This window comes from Pteropus alecto, unplaced genomic scaffold (genome assembly GCF_000325575.1).
Source record: "Pteropus alecto unplaced genomic scaffold, ASM32557v1 scaffold76, whole genome shotgun sequence".
NCBI lineage: Eukaryota > Metazoa > Chordata > Mammalia > Chiroptera > Pteropodidae > Pteropus > Pteropus alecto.
In genome coordinates, this window is record NW_006443138.1 from 6918051 (window position 1) to 6940169 (window position 22119).

Below are 22119 nucleotides of genomic sequence, written 5' to 3' on the forward strand. Positions count from 1 at the left end.
TGAGTGAAGCAGTTTGAAGAAATCATGAATAGAAATAGGGCAATCTCAAGCAGTGCTATTTCAAGAGCTGTGTCTGATGCCAGTGCTGGTTTGTAGATTTCTTCCTGTTTTAATATATATGTTATTAGGAATGACCTAAAACTTTTAAATGCTATCTTGAAGATTAATCATTTACATGTACCTATTTTAGTACTTATCATAGTACTTATTTTTCTATTCCCAAATTATTACCTGTACTTTATTTAAAAGACATTGAAGAAAGTTGGATTTCACAATGTAATGGGAAGACCCCGAATTTTTAATTTTTAGATGTAGGTTTAAATCTTAGCCCTCCCCAGCTCATTTATTATCATGTTTACAAAATAGTAACCTATTTCACACAGCCATGATAATAACAAATTGTGCTAATTTTATGCATATAAACACCTTTCCAAATGGTGAAAGACTAAAAAATATTAAGACAACTTCTGTAGTCATTTTAAAGTTCATTTCTTTTGTTAAATGCTTTATCACTCTTACTGCAGGTGGTTTGGTGGTATTTTGAAGACAAAATTTGACTTCAGCCCCTCTTTCCCCTCACAGGTGATTATGGGAGTGCTATTGAGACATTGGTAACTGCAATTTCTTTAATTAAACAATCCAAAGTATCCGCTGATGATCGTTGCAAAGTTCTTATTAGCTCTTTGCAAGATTGCCTTCATGGAATTGAATCTAAGTCTTATGGTTCTGGATCAAGGTAAAACTTTCCTGTCTCATGTCTATTTAAAACTGCTACTTTACAAATAGAAAAAAATAATGTGTTAGGGACTTTAAAATAGGAATTTTACTTATTACTGTTTACTTAGTACCCAGAGTGATTTTTTTTTTTTTTAACTCTAAATCAAATGTCAGATGTTTGCTTGCTTAAAACCCTTAAAAGCTCCAGTTACTCTTAGAATAACACTGTAAACATTGAGGCACTGTAGTATAATCCCTGTCTTTCAGCCTCATTATGTTCCTTTCCACTTGCTCACTATTGTTTAGCCATACATATTGTTTAGTCTCCCTTTTCTTCCTCTTGACATCTCAAGCACTTGATCATCTCACTGTTTTTGAACTTGATACTCTTTCTGCTAGGTGCTCTTTTCCTTGGCTCTTCATATATCTGGCTTATCTTTCATGCCTCAACTCTTAACTTCTTAGGAGGGGCCTTCTCTGAGGTTATCCAGGCCATGTTCTGTTACTTCTTTTATAGTACTTAGCATAATCTATTCTTATTTATTATTAATTCACATTTCTTTTCATTGTACTTGTTGAAAGATGGAAGGGACTTTACCTGACCTGTTCACTACAATATTTATTTTTTAATTTATTGGGGTGACATTGGTTAATAACATGTAAGTTTCAGTGTATAGTTCTGTAATACATCATCTCTATATTGCATTGTTTGCTCACCACCCAAAGTCTGGTCTCCTTCAGTCACCATATATATGACCCCCTTTATTCTCTTCAGCCTTCTCCTATCCCCATTCCCCTCTGGTACCATTATACTGTTATCTGTGCCTGAGTTTGTTTTGTTGTTCATTTGTTGTTTTCTGTTTTTATATCCCACATAGGAGTGAAATCATAAGGTACTTGTCTTTTTCCATCTGACTTGTTTCACTTAGCAGGATACTTTTCAAGATCCATCCATATTGTTGCAAATGGCAGTATGTCATATTTATGGCCGAGTAGTATTCCACTGTATATATGAACCATATCTATTCAGTCACCCATCAAAGTACACTTAGATTGTTTCCATGTCTTAGCTACCATGTATAATGCTGCAGTGAACATACGGGTACACATTTTACAAAAGTTCCCAAGTAGATACCCAGAAGAAGGGTTGCTGGGTCATATGATAACTTTATTCTTAATATTTTGAGGAACTTCCATATTGTTTTCTACAGCGGCTGTCAGCATACTGTTTCTAATGACTAAACAGTGCTTGGTACAGAACAGTGATAAATATTTCTTGAACAAGGGAGATAATGATCTATTTTTAGTTTTTTAGTTAGATAAATGCTTTTTTAGCATTACCACTAACCTTGAAATTTTACATATTTTTGTTAGGTAGATTTTTAATCTTCACATGGTATTCTTAGATCTGTCTTTTGCATTCTTTATCTGATAGTAAAGTCTTTATTAAGTTAAGGAAAAAGAGCTTGTCTTTGTTTGTCATGGTCCTCAGCTTTATAATTATTACCTTTTTACCAAATGTAAGGAGCTTTATATCTGAAGAAATTTGTCATAGCTAAAGACCATATCTTACAGAGTCTTTTTAACTTTTTAAATCCACAAAATAAGCACATAGTAATGTTTGCTAAGTCTAGTTGTCTGGTGCAAAAATATTAAGTAGAGATTTAAATTAATGGGCAGTTGTTATTTCCTTATTGCAAATTTCATATTTAGAATAGCAGAGTTTCTAAAAATATTTTAGGCAATATACTTTGATTAAATTACGCCCCCCCCTTTGCTGGTTCATGAAACATTTCTTTTTTATTAAATAGCAGTGTGAATAATATCCAATTTTTACCAGTGGTCTTAATTATTAGGTTTTTCTGCTTTCTACCATGCCCCCCCAGCCCTACCAGCAAATGTATAAATTAGAAAGTTTCTTAGAGGAGTAGCATATTTTGGTTAATTATAAATGTAAAATTAATATGTATATATAAGTTTAGATAACCTATATTAATGGGTGATAATTTTTATATATTTAAGTCCCATTATATTTTGAGTGATTTCATGAATTTTATAGCTAAAAATCTACCTTTGATATATTATATTCTTCAACTTAAAACACAAATCCTTTGAAATTTTCTCTCCTTTACATTTCTGTTTTTCATTCAGTAAACACTACATGTCTATTTTAGACTACTAGTTATAATAGATATAATAAATAGTATGAATTGCTCTGATATGTCTGGTTCCCAGTTTTGGGTGAATATTTTAAATGGAATTTTTAGTTCATGCTTCTAGGTGAGTTGCTAAATCGTATTGACAGTTCAGGATATTGTAATTCTAAACTAGATTTATAAAGAATTTTTTTGCCTTAGGTATTTTTATACATCAAAGTATCGAATATCTTTTTAAGCTGTCCAATTACGGAGCGCATTAATCCAGTAATTTCTTTTAGAAGACGTGAACGGTCAAGAGAGAGGGACCATAGTAGATCACGAGAAAAAAGTCGGCGTCATAAATCCCGTAGTAGAGATCGTCATGATGATTATTATAGAGAGAGAAGCAGAGAACGAGAGAGACACCGGGACCGAGACCGGGACCGGGACCGAGAGCGTGACCGAGAGCGCGAGTATCGTCATCGTTAGAAGGTGGGTATTCCTTGTTCTTGTTGTGTTAGTATATGCATTATTAGCAGGAATTATAACTCCGAGGCTATCGTTTATACAGTATATACCTACATTTTAAATGGTCCAACTACTGGTTCTGAATTTAATCTTCTTGAAACATCAGAGACAAATGACAGGTAAGTAATGACAGGTAAAAAATATTGACCTCTTATCCTTGAATATTGTATTGCTGAGTTACAACTTTTAGGTTTCAGATTATTATGGGTCTTAAGAAAGCAAGAAAATAATCAAGAGGACTCATTGTCTACTTGTAAAATCTAAAAATTGGAATTCTTTTAATCACAGTTTGCGTGTGATTTAAAATATAAAATACAAGGAGTTAATTCATATATATGTAATGTGCTTGGACTTTTAAAAGTAAATTTAAAATTTCTCTCCTTGAGCTAACTTCATTTATGCCTAAAACTTTTAAAGGAAATTTAACACTATAATAGTTTATAATACAGGATGATGGTTTCTCATCATTGAAAGCTTTTCTACTTAAAAACATTTTTTTAGAAAGGACACTTCTCCTGGTGTAGTTTTTGTTTTTAAGAGAAAAGAAACAATATTCTTTAATTTGCAAAGAAGATATGAAACTTATTCAGTTAAAATGAGTTCAAGAGAACTCCATATCTAAGATTTTTAAATTGTATCAAATCATACATCCCAGGTTATAACCTTGAAATAATTTTTCTTTGATGTTTCATTCATAAACCATAATCATTGTCTTTTTTTCTGTACTTAAAACTATTTCTTGTGTACATTTTTCACAAAGTGGGAAGAGTTGTCTGTTTATATTTTATTTTCACGTGTAATTTTATTTTTATATTTGTGAACAGCATTTATTCACATGGAAAGTGGCGGGAGGGTGCTATAAAGCTTGCGCACGTGACACAGGTTATTCTGTAAGCAAATATTTTTTCTTTATATGTTGGTGGCATATTCACATAAATTAGGCTAAAACAAACCCCTTATAGGTAACTACTCTTTACACAATTGTTTTCCATATAAATGGGAAACAATGAAAATAAAGTCATGGTAATTGTTAGTATTTAAATTGTTACAGGCAGAATCAAAGACTTTATCAAGTATATAATCCTGTGGTAGAGTAGCAGTTTCTTAAACTAAGATATTTTAGCGAATGAGATCCTTTTTGGATAATACAGTTTAGAAAATAGCATGTAAGTCTTATTTTTATGGTATACAAATAAGCCATTACATTATTTACAGTTTCAAGGGCTTTTTGAAGTGCAAAGGCCAGTTTTAATACTTTTCCTTGCATTTCAAATATGCATCTTGAATATTTATCAAAATTTAATTTAAAAAGTCCTCCATTTTTTGTATTATAGAACTTAATAAAAATAATTCTCAAAACATTTCTTTTATTATGCAAAATATCTTTCACTTTTAAAATTAAGCTCATTGAAATTGATAACTTTTTTGGATATAAGTAAGAATTGAATAATTGAATGTTGTGCCTTAATAATTAGAATTTAAAGACATAGCTCCTGCACCTCCCACCCCCTGGTCGAATAGATCTGATCTCATCTTATGAAAAAATTCCCAGTGTCCATCAGTTGCTTAGGATAGATTATGGCCAACTTATTACTCGAAATGCTTATATCAGCCATTTCACTTACGTAGTAAAGTACAGGTCCTACAATTATATTTGTATTTAGACTTTGTCCAATTATCAGCAAGCTTCTAGTTACTGAAGACGTGTGATGAAATTTGTGTACGTTTTCAGTAATCTCTCAGATTGGGTGTGTCCATTATGGGGCTTCTGAACCAGTTTATACCCAAAGGTGATTAGATTTCTTACTGGTTCTATTTAAACTAGAATAGTCAGCAAGATAAACTCCTTGAAAATTTCATTGTTAATTTTAAATATTTCGAATTAACTAACATTTCAGTAATGGGTACACCTAACTATATCATGGCGTGAGTTTCATTACATTTAGACATTAACTATGAATCCCTAACTTGCAAACTATTGTTCACATTTTTTCTTAATCACTGATGTGTACCATACCCAAATTTCCATGTTTTGTTTGTACATTAATCAGAATTGAGTTGTAATATTGTTATGTGCCTTCATCCAAGCAAAAATTTTACATAAGCATTTCCAGTGCAAAATATTCTGTTATCCTGGAATATTATACTTTTGCTATACCAAACTTGCGGATGTAGACATGAATAAAGGGATGGGGACTGGGATTAAATATAGTCAAGTGAAAAACTTTTTAAAGCAAACAACTATAGCACATTAAATCACCATAAGGTCTGTTGACCTTTTTAAATATGAGTCCTTTTGAGCTTTCATGTAAATCTTAAATTGACTAAATGGAATAAGAGTAACTTGGAAGCTAAAGTGAATGTCAGTCTGTATACAAATAAAACAATAATGTAATTTATTAAAGTGATGATGAATGGCTAAAAGGGCAAGTTCTTAATTTAACTGGAAACTTAATGATGTTGGCAAGCTGTTAATGTCTGTCCCATCTTATTTTTTTTGTGTTTGAACTGTTGGTAATGTTAATTGCATTCTCTCATTTAAAAAATGTATTTTTCTAAAAGCATTCAATATCTAAGTTCAAATAGATGACATTTTAATGGGAATATCAGTATTGTAAAATTTTGGTATGTATATACATTGTGCTTCATATTCTGTAATTTCTACCTCTATTCTCAGACCACTCTGAGCAAAACAAAAGTAGTTCAGTCTTTTAAGATTGTACACTTGTTACAGAAATAATTTTATTCCATGAGTTATTTTATTTTAGGTTGCGCTCCACAGTTTGGAACCTCCCTACTCAGCAAATTTCTGTTAACAATTGTTTTTCTTTGTGTACTGTAGAGTAATAAAACTAAATTATTTTTTAAATATTCCTTATTCCTGCTCTTCCTCTCCTTGATGTGAAGTTTTACATAATCTGAAATCATTATCCATTTTTTTGATACAATTTTTAAGCATATGTATGAGATATGGATTAAATAACTACACTTTTTTGTTGTTGTATGATTATCTCTACCATAAATATCATGATTTTAGATGTTATTGCACAAGATTTAGGGTGCTTTGCATTTCTTATTCAATTTATAGCTTTTTATTAATTTGGGAAAAGCAAAGCCACAAAAAAGCAGGTTTTTTCTTACATGTTTAAGATGTTTTATCTCCTAAAAGTTAGTGTTACTTTAAGATTTATGTGAAAATTCTCTTAATTATCTGATAAATGATACTGGTGATAATGAGATTTAAAAATTATTTCTGCAACTCTTAGGTCATATGAGATCTGCCTAATATTGTCCAGTCCTGTATTTTCTTTGTGTTTTCCCATATATCCTAACTGCTGTATTTGGATATGTTAGCTCTCACATTTTTCATTCTAATTTTCTTTGCTTTTAGTATTATTTGCAAAACCTGTCTGACTACACAGCTATCTTAACTGGTGACAAGAGGGTAGGAGGTGATCCCTTGAATGAATGTATAGTGTTTTTGCTCACTGTGGTTTAAGAATATGGTTTTGTTTACAATTGATTAATGTTCCCTGCTGAAAAAAAAATTCCGTGCCAATGTGAGTCACCTTGCTCTCTCACCTTCATCTCAGTGTGAAATTTATTACCATTGTTTTAGTTTGTAAATTAGATTGTTTTGAATAAATTATGTTTTGAATTAATATTTAGTTAGCATTGTTTAAACCAAATCTAGTAACAAAAAAGGGCCAAGGTTGCCACATATGCTATCCAAATTTACTGATTTACCTTCTGTGGTGGCATGTTTTAACTCTCACAATGAATTCTAAGTCACTTCTAAACAGCTTATTTTGAAATGTCCATTTTGTGAAAATTTGGGGGCAAAACTGAGTTTAATTTGTGGTGAAGTTTATTTCTACTATTTAGTGAACTGCATAGAGCCAACAATCATGTATATATTTCATAGTATAATAAAAAGCTTTAGTTAAAATGAGGTAAGTACTATCTCCAAAGGTAGAAAGATGAAAGTAGTAAATGTTTTGGTAGTAAGGGAATTTTTTCTAAACATCTACAATAAACATAATTTTGTAATATGTTATAGTCAGTGCAAAGAAAGAACTTTGATTTTAGAAAGATTTAACATATTTAGTTACTTCTATTTCTTTTACTCACCCCATTTTTGTTCCTCTCATTAAGGAGAAATTTCACATAAAAGTGAATATTGTTCCACTGAGTTACTAAAAGTACATCTCTAAAATTATATTAGGATCATTTAAATTCATTATATAATGTGAAAACCTATAAAAGTCATATCAACTATACATTCGAATCTTTTAGTTGAATAAATTTGTCATGAGTTTAGAAATACTAATACTAACAAATTTGCTTAGATAGGTTTCTAACAGAAAACACTCACATTATCTCAAAATACAGGTGCTTCTCTGTATTGAAATTTTATTTATTGCTCACTTTACATACTTCATTAAAGAGCTGCAGATTTCATTTGTCTTAGTTTTTTAACTGTTAACATAGATCTTCCTTTTATAACTGATAGCTAAAGCAAGTAATTATGTGGCTTTGACATGAAAAGATTTGACCAAATGGTATTTTGAAAACAAGAGCATGAATGTATTTGTCACTTTTAAGCTTCTTTTTGATATCCTTGTTTATGTAGCTGTCTACTTAGAAATTTGAGACTTTCATATGGAATTGGATTATTGGAAATGGGTTGTGTTGCTTTCAAATTTGCTTCCGTTTGAGACTGTAAAATTTGTATTTCCAAATGGATAAATGTAAAGTGTTTAGAAATAGAAATAAGAACTGTCAGACTGTCCCCCAGATTTTATGGCTGTATGGTAAAAATGAGAGACTTATTAATAGTAAAGATCTAACTAAAATATAATCAAGCAAAAGATGAGTGCATTCGTCCTGGATAAAGATGTGTGTTGTAATTTCATAAACAGGATTTTCTACATTAAAAGTAGTAAAAATTCTCCATCGGAGTAATGAATAACAAAGTTGTAGTGTATATCATATGTTTGTTGGAAGGGTTATGTTTTTTGGAAGGGTTGGATATTTTTGTTTTGTTCACTGTGACTTGATCTTGCTGACTCAGTCCCTCCCAGCATAAGAAAAAAAAATTAGGGAGATAGCATCCTTTTGCAAGAAGATTTATGAATTTCCCAGTAATCCAGTTTTGACTAGAACATATTCCTTGTCTCTTTTTAATACTGTAATACTAATTTTTAAAAGTGTTTTGCAAATAATAAAAATAAGACATATAAAAGCTGCCTTTCTAGATTTTTTTCATGATATCCCACCAAAAAGGTTCATCAACATTAAGATATAAAGGTATAATAACTGGTAACATTAGAAATGGCTTAAATATCTCTTTGAAAATTATGGGCGAATAGAAACTATTTAAAACAGAAAGTCCAGGATTCATTATAACATTGCTTTTTCCTTTTGCAGTTATAAAATTAAGGTTTTTACTGCTAGGCAACGTGAATGCCTATGTGTACTGATGCTCTTAAGATTCTTACAGTGTAGTGGAGAGGAAAGGACATAAAAGATAAAATTTATAGTTTTGACAGGATATTCTTAATTGTAGAGCAAAAATACTTTTCAGTTACTTTTATGGCAAATGCACTAAATATTTTGCTCTTTTACCTTTTACATCATCTTAATATTGAAATGCTCTTGGAATTTATATTTTAAATATCTGGTGTTTCAGTTATCACTTATCTCCAAGTTAATTGAATGTTTCTTTTGTGACTACCTGAAGTTTGCATATTTATGTATCTTCGAAATTTTAGTTTGCCAAATTTATTGGTTTCTTTTTCTTTATGTGAGTTTTCAATGAAATTTATCATTGTGGATTCCTATTTAGCTTGTTTTTGGTTAGCATATATACTAAATTAGATTTTTAAATGTAGGTGGAATAGAGCAAAAGTAAAGTAAATGTTTTAAATTTGTATTATGTCTAAAGATTTGTACGTGGATGTCATATTTATTTACATGTGCATACTGAGCTATATATTTATAAATTTTATTTACAAATTTTGTAACATGGAGCCCCATTTGATTTATAACATTTGCAGAAGTTCCTGTATGCTGTCAAATAAATACAACTAATTTGTAAAATAATTGCATTTTCTATTCAGTTCGCATTTAATTGTTAATGCGTTCTATAGAATTGATATGTGGTTGAATGAAAAATATTTACATTAAAGTCATTCGAGCATTTTTCCATTTATTTTTGTAGTATGCATACTTTAGAAAATGACTTATAAATGTTTCCATCATCACAGAAACAGTAGTTGCTATATTTTCATTTGTTTCAGTCATTAAATTTATAAGGCAGTAATATCTAAGAATGAAACCAGAATGTCTCAGTTTTAATCACCACGTAAATTGGGAGCATTTGTCCACCACAAAGGCAGCTACTGTTTCAGTTAATTTTTACTTTGTGTTAGAATACATAACAGTGACGTAGATGCACGACTTGTGTATGTATAGTTAAGCCAGCGTTTTTTCTGTGTATTATGGGGAATAGCAAAATCTACATCACAAATTTTGACACATTACAGCTGAAGGAAGAGGAACACCTTCCAAGACAAAACAGTCTTCATGAGGGAAACATGACGCTTGTCCAGCAGTTTGCTTCTTGTGATTGAACTGAACCTGTAAGGATTCATGGATAAAATGAACAGGAATAGATCTGAATAAAGCAAATCTGCATAAATGGTAACCAGTAGCTCTACTTTTATTTTTTATGTTGCTTACATGTTTTATTTGAAGGAAACCTGTGTGATTTAAAAAGTTATAGCTTTTGCAACTTTATTACTGGTTATATACATTTTGGCCATTATAATGTGCAAGCAATTGGAAAAATGTCAAGTAAATGCTTGTTTTTATAGTAGTTTGTTCTTGTTAAAAATGTTCATATGATAATGTCTGTAAACAGCACCATTTTGATTACAATAGATGTAGTGTTGTAATAAACTGTTTAATGGGGCTGATGTGTAAAGCTGTTCAAGTTATTTGATGTTTACACCTCAGGGAAAGTCTTGTGTTCAGCAATATCTAAAGATAATGTTACTATGACATTTATACTGTCCTTTAAAACATTGCAATAGCGTTTTTGGATATGCATCAATCTAATCTTGCATTCAGTGAATTAAACATACCAATTAAGTGTCTCTTGCCCTTGATTTTGATATTAGAATAGGTGATTACATGGATATTTAATATTTCTATATTCTGCTTTTCTAGCTGTTTTTACCTAGTTAGCTTGTGATTTTGCTGAATGGTATGTAAACTTGTAAAAACAGAAATTTCACAGACAGTAATCCAGTCAGTATATTAGGGGTCAAAACATTTTTGTGTTTTTAACATTTTAGTAAAGACCCATACGTTAATTGCTACAGTAATGCAGCTTAATTACAACACAGATGTGCTGAAATGGCTAATTGTAAACTGCTGGCATTGAAGAAATATTTTGACAGTTCTGATTTGATGCAGCAGTTATTTACGGTTTTATATTGATGATGCTTATGGTTACTTTTTGAAGCCATAGGCAGTGTAAATACAGTCATGCAGCGGACAAATTTAAGAGAGCCTTAGTTTATTTTTCGGTTACTATAGATTTCGAAGGGTGTAATGATTATTAACATCGGGTTGTATTCTCCTGTGTGTGTAATGGGAGGTTATAGGTGTACTCTGTCTCCATAGTTTAAGGAATCCTATGTATATTCATGCAACCTATATTGATTCATGCTAGAGTTAGTTAATCAAAGATTATTTTCAAACCTGCCGTGAATTATAGTCCTACAGTTTAAGCACTTGGCTAGCATATGTTCTTAATTGCAGAATTAGCACAGGCAGTGTGTCACCTTAGACATTTTTATGGAAAGGTCATTCTCAATCACAACTTCAGAAATTTTAGTTAAAATTCTTAAACAGGTTATAATTTGCTTTCATTGTTTTTAAGATCTGATTATCTTTGACAGATCTGGTAATGCACATTGGTTTTTAAAAAGTGTAGTCAAGTATTAGGACAATGCTTAAAGTATTTTTAGGTACCCTAGATATTATGTGCAACAGTAGAAGCCGTCCAGAGATTTGCACTGCAGTTTTTTAACTTTCATCTTGTGCACTATGACACTAGTTCCTACAAAATTAGCTGTTTCAGATCATTCCTATTGCCAGTTTTATTTTAAAACATTTTGTGAGTCCGTAGAGTATTTGTGCATGGAATCATTGGTGTTTATCAGAACTGTTTGCTCTCAGAAATTTTTTAAGTGTTTTATCTTGTTGAAAATGCAGTTGCCTTTTTAACATTATTTGAGAGTTGTATCAAGACAATTTCCTTGTTTTGTGTATAGGTGTTGTTAGTTTTTGTCATTTCCTAGCTTTTTTATATTTTAATTACAAAGCCCTAATGCAAAGAAGTGTGGACAAAAAAATATTACAAGGGAAATTAGTTAATAGTAAGCTTAAAAGGTAAGTAAATGTCCCCGAGAATAAAATTTTCTCTGAAGAATTTTTACAATGGAATCATAAAAATCTAACTGCATTTGAACTTGAAATGAAACTGGAAATTTTGTACTAATTAAATCCTTCATTTACCTTTTTATTTTTTATCAGTGGAACTCTTTTAATTGTTCATTCTATATCACGGTTCTCCCTACATGGCTGATCTCATTACGTGATTTGTTTCAGACAGTGTGAGTGTACTAGAATTGCTTGCTGCTAATCCATTATTTTTAAGTGTTGTCAGAAGGAAATAACTTTGTGGTTTGACCAATTAATTTTTGCAAAGTCTTTCTTTACCTGATAACACATGAATGTATAGCTGTAAAGGTGAACATTGCAATTCTTTGTTTATTCTTTATATCCCTTCTGTTGTCTGTGGGCTGGTATAATTTGAAAAATAATCTTTTTTTTTTTTAATGTGTAAAAACAATCCAAAGAGATAAATCTTTACATAGACACCAAAAAAAAAAAAAAAAAAAAAGAGAGCGAGAGAGAGAAAGTGTGTCCCAGAGACCTTTTCATTTCTTAAATAGTGGATATGGAAACAAACTTGAGTTTAATTTTAAATCATAGCATTTCTTAATGCTATTTGTTAGTACAGTCTCATTTCTTTCACCCAGTAAAATTATGAATGAATGGTACAGCATCTGAATGCTATTGCTTCTGAAGCAACACTTTGAATCAAATGTGCTGCTTATAGTTAAAGGACATCTGTTGTGGAAAGGATATTCTGGTGTAAATTTGGAAGTGTTTATTTTGTCAGTTTTCATAAACAAGATTTGGAGTAAGTTGCAGTGGCTTATTGATCAAAGTTTAGTCCACTTAATGTCCCCTTTACCTAGAATATTCTTAAGCAGTTAACTACAGTTTGGAGTTCACAAGTAACTTATGGATTGTAGCTTAAGGTATTAATTTTCATTTAATTCTCCTGTGGAGAATATTGCTTTGTTTTTTACTAGTTTTTAAAGGTCAAATGTATAACATTTTATAGTGAAGGGAGAAAACTGTTGGAAGGGTAAAGACTTTTTCTTTCCCTTATGTATTTAAATGTGCCAATAACCTAAATACATACTGTTTTATACAATGAGATGCTACTTACAAGACTTTCTGTTGGAGTGCTCTCCACATTTTGGTTTTCATTACCTGAATGATCATTGCATTTTCTGTATTAGATGGCTCCAATTTTGTGTTTTAAGCTTCAGCTTGTTATTTTAAGAGAAAGTTTATGTTCTGATTCTTTACTGGGAACACAGTATTGAGATTCTTGCTGTTTTACAGATAACTGCCTTTTAAATTTTAATTCATTAAGTTCATTTGCATCCCATAGCCGCTTGTAAATGTTTCCTGCAGTTGTATGTACTTAAATGCACGCTTATCATTGTACATATTAGACATTTTTGTGCTAAAATATATTGAGTGGGATTTTTGTAGCAGAACATTCTATTTTTCTGTTCTTAAAGTGTGTATGTCTTTCTTTTTTTTTTTTTTTTACATTAATCTTAAGTTTTAACACTGGTGTATTTTTTTTAGCAACTTGACTCTTAGAAGCCTTAGACTAATTTTTTAATAAGTATTCAACCAAAAATTATAAATTTATTAAGATGTGGCCTTACATATAGCATTCCTTGTGTTTATAATGTGACATTTTTGATTTAGGGAAATCAAAAGATATAGGGTTAAAGTTTCATTGTAAGTTGAAATAGAAAATGTGTTAAAATGTCTAGGCTTCTGGGAGAAAGTTCTTACAGTCTTCTTTCTTGGCATTAGAAAGAAGCAAGACGAATTTTTATGAATATTCAAAATATTCAGGCAGTTGTATCCTGTTCAGATTGATTTAGGTTTGTCTTAACCAATGTTTCTTTAAAATTTCAGGTTGGCATTCACTGAGTGGGCAGCTACTATGGTTTTTGTATGGGACGTATTAACACTTGGTTAGTTATAGACAGATTTTAATGTTTTAAAGGCTTCCTGCTATATTAACATATTGTAATGGGAGTCTTTTAAAATATTAGATAAAATTTAATTGAAGTCACACAAATCTTGAAATGGTATCTGTAGATAGTAAATACTTCGGAGAGTTTTTCGTGTGGGAGTATCCTAAAACTCTTCCATGGGTGTAAATGTTTTACATTAATTGCATAATTGAACAGACCCTGCATTCAGTAAAAACATTTCATTTTTTTAAGATTTTTCTTTCTTGTTGCATTGTTACTGCATAACACTCCTCAGCATACTGTAAGTTTTTTTAAATACAGTGGTGAGTTCATGTTCATTTTTTTTACTTCGATAATTGTAGTGCTCAGGTGGTATTTAATGGGAAAGGATCCTTTGGGGTAAATCATAGTGTATTCCAAGGAATGCATCTATAACATTGATGACTTTAGCCTTAAAAAAAGGTCTATTCTTATTACTACTCATTCTTCCTCTTCATCCCGTGGTATATTAGCAAAGTAGTTTACAGCCTTGTACAGCCTTACAAAGTTGCTTTACAATTTTTAATGGAAAGCCCTTAACAAAAAAATTGTATCATATTACCAGTATCCACTGAATTACTGAATCACGGTTTGTAAATAAATTAATATCAGAAGGCCAAAGAAAGTCTTAAAATTTTAGCTATTGACTCTATGGTGACTTCACAATAAGATTTCTGTTCAAAAGGTAAGGTGATATTTGATCAAAATGACATCTTTTTGGTGTCCATGAGAACTAGACTTCCATATTAGCTTCTATTAGAAAGCTCATTCCATTTTATTAAAATGTTTGTAATGGCAATTTTATGTTTAATGTTTACTTTCTGTCTTTTCTTTCTTTAGCATTTAGGTGATTGTTCAGCAGTTTGCTATATGGTCATTGTTGGCCTTAAACTGCACTAGTAACAAGCATGGTATTTATCTTGTATTGAAAATAAAACAGTTTTTATAATACTTTGCATTTTGTCCTTTTTGTTTGATTTATAATTTGTAACCATTGTGTATGGTTTGAATAATTTATATCTATTGCAGTATGCAATATAACAAAAATTGGACTGCTGTCTGTATTTTGTCTCTAAATAAACCTCCTAGATAGTGGTTATTTTCTATATCGGCATTTTGATGTTCTTTAAAGCAGGTGATATCTGGCTGAACCTAAAAGATATCTGGACTGTTTTATTATTAAATCTAAGATTCAGAAAATATTTTTCTAGTTTTAAGGGATTATTAGCCTTACTAGACTTTAATAAGTAAAAATGTCTGTAGATCACAGCAAAACTATTTCACCAGCTAGCTTAGAAACATTATAGATATAGAGTACTTTTAAAACTAATAAATTGTGATTTCAGTAAGGAGTTTTGTGCCAGGTGTTAACTCAGGCCCCAGATTTCTATTTTAAAGAAAATTGCATTTGTTGATCCTTACTTGCATTTGAGTTAGTTGAGACTCTTGCTAGAGTATTTGAAAGAAAAGATTATTAGGAATGCGTTTAAACCAAATGCCATATAGAACTCCATAGGAGTCAGTCTAGGCTTGATTTAGTGAAAGAGGGGGCTTTTATATATTTACCTCTCAAAAATCTGCATTCAGCATATAGGAAAACTTCAGAAAATACGGTTACCTCTTTGTTACACTGAGAACTGAAGTAGGAAGACTTAACTTGGTGAAGAGGGAAAAGAAGCACTTTCTAGACAAAGGGGTATGCACAAAAGGCCTTTTGGCAGGAATGGAGCATATTATTAGGAATTGGAGGGATGCCTGTTTGACTGATGAAGGGAGCGAGGAACATTGCCTGTGTATGGAGCTCAAGAAATAGGCAAGGGACAGGACTCTGGAGGGCTTGTAAAGCACATTAAAGATTGTCCCAAGAATGGTATGGAATCACTGAAGTGTCACAATTAGATTAGCATTTCAGAAATCTTGGCTGCAGATTAAATAAGGAAAAGAATAAATGGAATTGAAGCAGTGAAACTACTAAAAGTGTTCAACTACAGGATGTAGTGGAAATAAGAGGTAGAGAAAAGATTTGGTGAAAGACAGGAGACAACTGATAGTACATAGAAGTTTGGCTATAACAAGGTGAGGATGACTGGAGATAGTGTGATGGTGTGCCATTGACTCATCAGGAAACTTTGGAAAAGTTGTAGATGCAGTATGAATTTAGTGCCTTTGATATTCCCAGAAATAGCAAGTAGTCATGTAGCTATATGGTTTTGGAGATTAAAAGACATCAGGGTTAAAGACAAAACTTTAGTAACTTAAAATAGAGAAGAAACCATCTAAATATGGGGAGAATAGAGTGGGAAAAGGGGGAAAGTGAGGAGTCTGGTATAACTTTCAGGTTCTTAGTTTGAGAAAAAACCTGATACTCATTGAGATCAATAGTATAAGAGGAGGTAGCTTTGGCATGAAAGAGAAACACCCCTTTCTCAAGAGGGAAGACATGGTTAGATAAATATATGGAGATGTGTGGGCTGTAGGTAGTAGGTAGAAATTTTAAGACGTTCTAATAACATTTCAGTTAAGATTTGGGGCATTGTGCAAATGGGTAGAGGCTTAGGTTTGGGAGAATGAACTGGTTTTGATCTGTGGAATTGTAGAAGCATCGTTGGGATTTGGTTCGTCTTGTTGAGAGTAGTCTCCATTTTGATGGTGGCAGTTCACATAGTAACATTCAGTCATCGAGGAGAATATGTAAGTAGCTGCATCAAACTATGGGAGGGGGAAGGCAATAATTCATTTTTCAGTTCAATGATTGTCTACTCAGCTGCAGAACAGGATCACCCATACCATCATTTGTTTTGGTGGGGGGTTGCCATCAGCATTTTAAAAATTTGCTGTTGTATCTATTATCTCCTTAGAGCTTCTTAAATCACCCTGTATGATAGTGTTCTTTTACAAGTGAGCCAGTGGGTCTCTGAGGGGTTATGACTAGCAGAATGGTGAGTTGAAGTTAGAATGGGTTTATGATTCCAAATCAGCATTTTTCAGTTACTGGCTCATGTCACCCCACTGCCATAGTGCTAACTTTAACAGCTTTATCAATACCTGCACTATAAGCATTTAGGAAATATATTACTTAAAAATGTTCATTTCCACAAAAAGCATACCTGCTCTGTACAAGATACTGTGCTGAGTACTTGTGTGTAAGACAGGCCATAGCAACTTAGTGGTATCTTGTTAATTTGATTTTTAAAATATAGATACTTGCATAGGTTTACCTACATAATTACTACAGCTATCCTATTAGGTACAAGGTAGGTAGAATGAGTGTAACATTTGTGGAAGTGTTAACATTGTGGAAAATATTGTCCCTGACTCAGGATTGGGCCCCACCCCAGTATAGTATAGAAACTTGAGTACTACTGTACACCACTTAGGTTCTTTCCCCAAAACTCTTTAAGTCATTTTATATTATTAACCTCTTATCTTCAGCTTTCCCCAAGAGGCGGGGGTAGGAGATTCACCTTAAATGAAAACACAAAATGCAAGAATCTTCCAAAGCATCTAACATCCTAAGAACATGCTCAGTTTGTTAGAAAGAGATTTGCAGAATGTGAAGACAAGCTAATAGTTATTTACTGGTGGTTTGTTTTTCACAATTAATAGTATATTATATATATTTGTTTGTTGATGACATTTTTATACAATTCAAATTATTCCAGGGTTGCTGGCAACCATTCTATCCTGAATATGTAAACTTAAGCTCTTTTATATTTCGCATTACTTGTAAACATGCTTTGTGCATCTATGTGCACTGGGAGATCACCTACCATTAAATTTACATAGCAATCTGTCTGTTGTCCTTGGCTTTCTAAATGATCTGAGTATATGAATGGACACTGAAGGGAGGATGGAGATGAATGGCACAGCTCTCATCCCTGTTGAGAATACTGGGACAGTAATCTACCTAAAGTTACCTTCTACCGATTCTTACTCCTGCTTACACAAACATTGAGGATAGAAAATGCCCTCGCCCTCTTATCAAAAGTTGATCAATTGATCAGCATAAATAGGCAGATAAAGCAAAGAAGCCATAAACAAGGATTTTAATTTAAAACTTCATTCCATACATGCTTAGTCTCCTTTGTTTCTTCCCTAACCTTTTAATTTTGGGGTGCTCCCAGGAGGCTTAGTCTTCCTGCATTTCAAACCTTTTCCTAAAACTGGAGACTTAGCTACCTACCTGACTTCTCTACTTGAATATGTAATAGGCATCTCAGACTTATGCCAAGGCTGAATTCTTCACTCTCAACCATTCCCCCACCACCTCTGTCCACAGTCTTCCCCAGCAACTAACATCAACACCATTTGAGTTGTGTAGGCCTAAAATGTTGAAAGCGTTCTTGACTCCTCACACCTCACTTTGAATATATACATCAGGAAATCTTTTGTCTACCATCAGAAAAGACCTAGAATCTGACTACTTACTACTACCACTGCTTTCATCCTTTGCCTGGATTGCTACAGTAATTCCTTATATGTCTTGCTTTCTGCTCTGAACTCCCTACAGTCTTTTTAGCACATCTGTTAAGAGTTTGTATCATGTCTCAAATCCTGCAGTGGCTCCCTTTCTCTATCAAATCTGTCTCTCGTCACTTTCTAGCTGTGTTAACCCAGGGTGAGTTGCACCAATTCCCTGAGCTCCATTTTCCTCATTTAAAAAATGGAATATAGCACCTACTCTTGCATTAAAAGTTAAGTTAGATTATATGCTTAGCACATAGCAGTCGTCATACCTTTATTATGGTCAAAATAAAGCTTCATATCCTTAAAAGTTTCCTCCATCATTTGACCCCCTCCGATCAGATCTCCCAGTGTCTTCCCCTATGCTCACTACATTTCATCCACTCCTGGTCTGCATGTCTTTCAAACAAGGCAGGCATGCTTCTGGTTTAGCCTTTGCATACGCCATTTCCTCTGCCTGGAATGCTTTGGATATATCCACAACAGTGTCATCTTAGATTTATTTTCACCTATCTTTTGAAGAATGGAACACGATCTTTCCCTTACTCTGCTTTATTCTTTACTTTTCCCAGGCACTTATTACTTAAAATATATGTTTGTTGTCCATTAGAATATAAAGGATCTTATTTTCTTTTAAGTCCCCGGTGACTAATTCAGTGTTCATAGTGAACATAGATGTTCAGTAAATATTTGAATGAAGGTCCTTCTAAGTGTAGGTGTACTACATTATCTTGTTAGCTTAAGCTTGTAATACAGTTGGAGATAATTCATCTTTCAAACTGTAAAATATATATAGCAAAATTGCTATATTAACCATTTTAAGTGTCCATTTCAGTGGCGTTAAGTACATTTACAATGTGCAGCCATCACCACTATCCATTTCCAGAACTTTTTCATACAAATTCTACCCATTAATAACTCCCCGTTCCTGCCTCTCCCCCTACCCCTGGCAACCTCTACTCTATGTCTGAATTTGCCTATTCTAGGTACCTCATATAAGTAGAATCATACAAAATGTGGTTCTATGTGACCAGCTTATTTAATGTTTTCAAGGTTGATCCTTGTAGCATATATATCAGGATTTCATTCCTTTTTATGGCTGAATAATCCATTGTATGACTATGCCATATTTTTTTTAGCCATCTGTTGATGAACATTTGAGTTTCTACCTTTTGGCCATGGTGAATAATGCTGCTATGAATGTTGGTACAAAAGTATCTGAGTCCTGCTTGTGATTCTTTTGGGGTCTATGTACCTAGGAGTGGAATTTTGGGGTCATATGACAATTTTATGTTTAATTTTGAGGAACCTCAAAACTTTCACACAGCAGTTGGGCCATTTTAGATTTCCTCCAGCAATGCATGAGAATTTCAGTTTCTCCACATCTTGGCCAACACTTATTTTTCTAATGGGTGTAAGTGTTATGTCATTGTCAACTAAAATTTTTAAAGTGGCTCATGTTCTTTGAGTCTTTCCAAAATATTAACTTAGTATTTATTGAACCAATTCTGTTTGCACTTAACATTTCATTGGCTTGTATTAAGTCATTAAGTCACAGGAAAAAGTACTATTGACATAGTTTAGGAACAGACACGGCTGATTTAGTAAACATAATTAGAGCTCAAGTGTTTGGACATGTATTTTGTGTGAATAAGTCAGTCATACAGAGGTTGTATAGGTAGGTTATGTTGGGGCCCCTGAGTACTCTTACAGTGTTGACATTTTCTTCTATCATTAAATGGTCTAAAAGCTTACTACGTAAATGGTCTACAGACTATCAGTGTCAGCATCACGTGGGCTTAGAACCTGTCGCAAATACCAAATCTTGAGCCCCATCCCAGACCTCAAGAATCAGAATCTGCATTTGGACAAGATCTCCAAGTGATTTATATGCACACTAAGGATTGACAAATTGTGTTTTTAAACTGCTTTTAATAGCTACTTGGTATTTCAACTTATACCATGATTTTAATCAATTCTTGTCATGGGGCAGTCAGGTAATTTCACTAGATTTTTGACTAATATAAAGGATACTGCAGTGAGTATACTTATAAGTAAATCTAAATGCACATCTCTGTCCTCAAAAGGTAGTTTCTTGGAGTGTTTGATTCAATATATATGGACATTTTAGGTTTTTGACACTGGAAGTTGCCTTCTGATTTTCCTTCACCCAGCTGTATTTGAAAAGACATTTCTTCACATCCTTTTTAATAATTGGTGCTTTTTAAAAATAGCAGTTTTGTAGGTGAAAACTGATATCACATTTTTAAATATTGTGATTTTTATGGTGGCTTAGATATTTTTAAATGTTTTAAAATATTTTAAAATATATGAAAATGTTAGTGTGCTGCCATCTAGTGATAGCTTTATGTAAGAAATAAAATTTGTCATGATTTAGTAATTTCATTTTATAATTGAGGAAACAGTTCAGTGTCTGCATTCAGGCCCAAAGTAATACAACCAGTAAAGGGCAGATAAAACAACTGAAAGATCCAAAGCAAGCTCCAACATCCAAGAAGAGCCGAAAGATTCTTTTCTAATCCAATGTCCCTGTTTAGTCACAGCAGTACAAATAGAATGCACAACATAATAGTAATTTCCTAATTGTTCTGGTGAAATTAGTTAATAAAACCTCCATCCCCCCACTCTTTATATACTAAAAGTATTTCTAAATTTGCTCAAAGGATACATTACGTCATTTGAAGGAAAGGTATTTTGTACCTATATGTTGTACTTAAACACATAGAGCATTAACTCAATTAGAAAATATATTTAACATTTCTTTGAAGGGTATAGTATCCTAATGTCATTCTAAATGGAATTCTCATGATTGGTGTAAGAGAGTACACTTAATTTTACTTGACTGTATAATACTATTTTTTTCGTTGTTTTTAACCCTAGGTGAAAGCCTATCTTTTTTAACATTTGAGTGCCTACTGAGTACCACGTATGGGATTCAGAAAGGGGATATAAGCCAAGGGATATTCTTTCTGCTCTTTGGGAGTCAGGAAATAATTTCTACTCAGTGAATACTCAGTCTGACTGCAATGTGCAAAATAAATTGAACACACAAAACTGTTGTCTGGAAGAAAAGAGTTGAAGTGACTAATACATGCTGGCCATTTTCACATGTTATTTCATGTAAACATTAAAACAGTCCTATTCGGGCTCCTCATTTTACATATGAGAAAACTAATTTAGATTTAGTAGCAAAGCAGTAATCGTAATCCATTTACCTGGGAGTCAGAAAAGCCAGCCTAGAGAGTGTGACAGTGGGACTTCTCAGTGGTCATTATTTACAGATAATATGAGGTGATATGAAAGACTACAGATAAATTATTAGAATTAAAAGGTTAGCTAGCTGAATACAAAATCAGTGTAGAAGCCAGTTGTAAAAGATGTGCAAGCCCTCTTTGGAGAGTTTTAAACCTTCATTGTAAGACATTAATGTAAACCCAAATCAATGGACATACATGTTTATGAATAGGAAGAGTCACTATTGTAAATATGACAGTTTGCCCTAATTTGATATAGCATCAGTGCTAAAAACCCAACTGAAAACCCAAGAAATTTGTTCCTTTTTGTTATTGCACTTAACAATCTGGTTCTAAACTCAATGTGGAAGTTAAAGGCAAATGATAACCAAGAAAGAGATGGGGTATTACTTAACCCTGTCATATACCAAGACCTGTAATAAGATAGTAAAAATTTGGTATAGGAATAGATAAGCAGACCTTGGAATAACAAGCCAAAAGCCACATATATGAAAACTAGATTTATACTAGGATGGAAATTGCTATGGA

At 32.5% G+C, this 22119-nt stretch overlaps 1 protein-coding gene across 1 annotated transcript in view; it reads left to right on the forward strand.

Moving 5' to 3' along the window:
• CPSF6 (cleavage and polyadenylation specific factor 6) overlaps positions 1–14803 on the forward strand; it is a 29484-nt gene extending 14681 nt beyond the window's left edge. The window contains exons 9-12 of the mRNA XM_025041075.1: positions 5–88; positions 583–736; positions 3155–3347; positions 9932–14803. Coding sequence (XP_024896843.1) covers positions 5–88; positions 583–736; positions 3155–3344 — 428 coding nt within the window. The 3' untranslated portion in view covers positions 3345–3347; positions 9932–14803. The remainder of the gene's footprint in view (positions 1–4; positions 89–582; positions 737–3154; positions 3348–9931) is intronic.
• The last annotated feature ends 7316 nt before the right edge of the window (positions 14804–22119 follow it).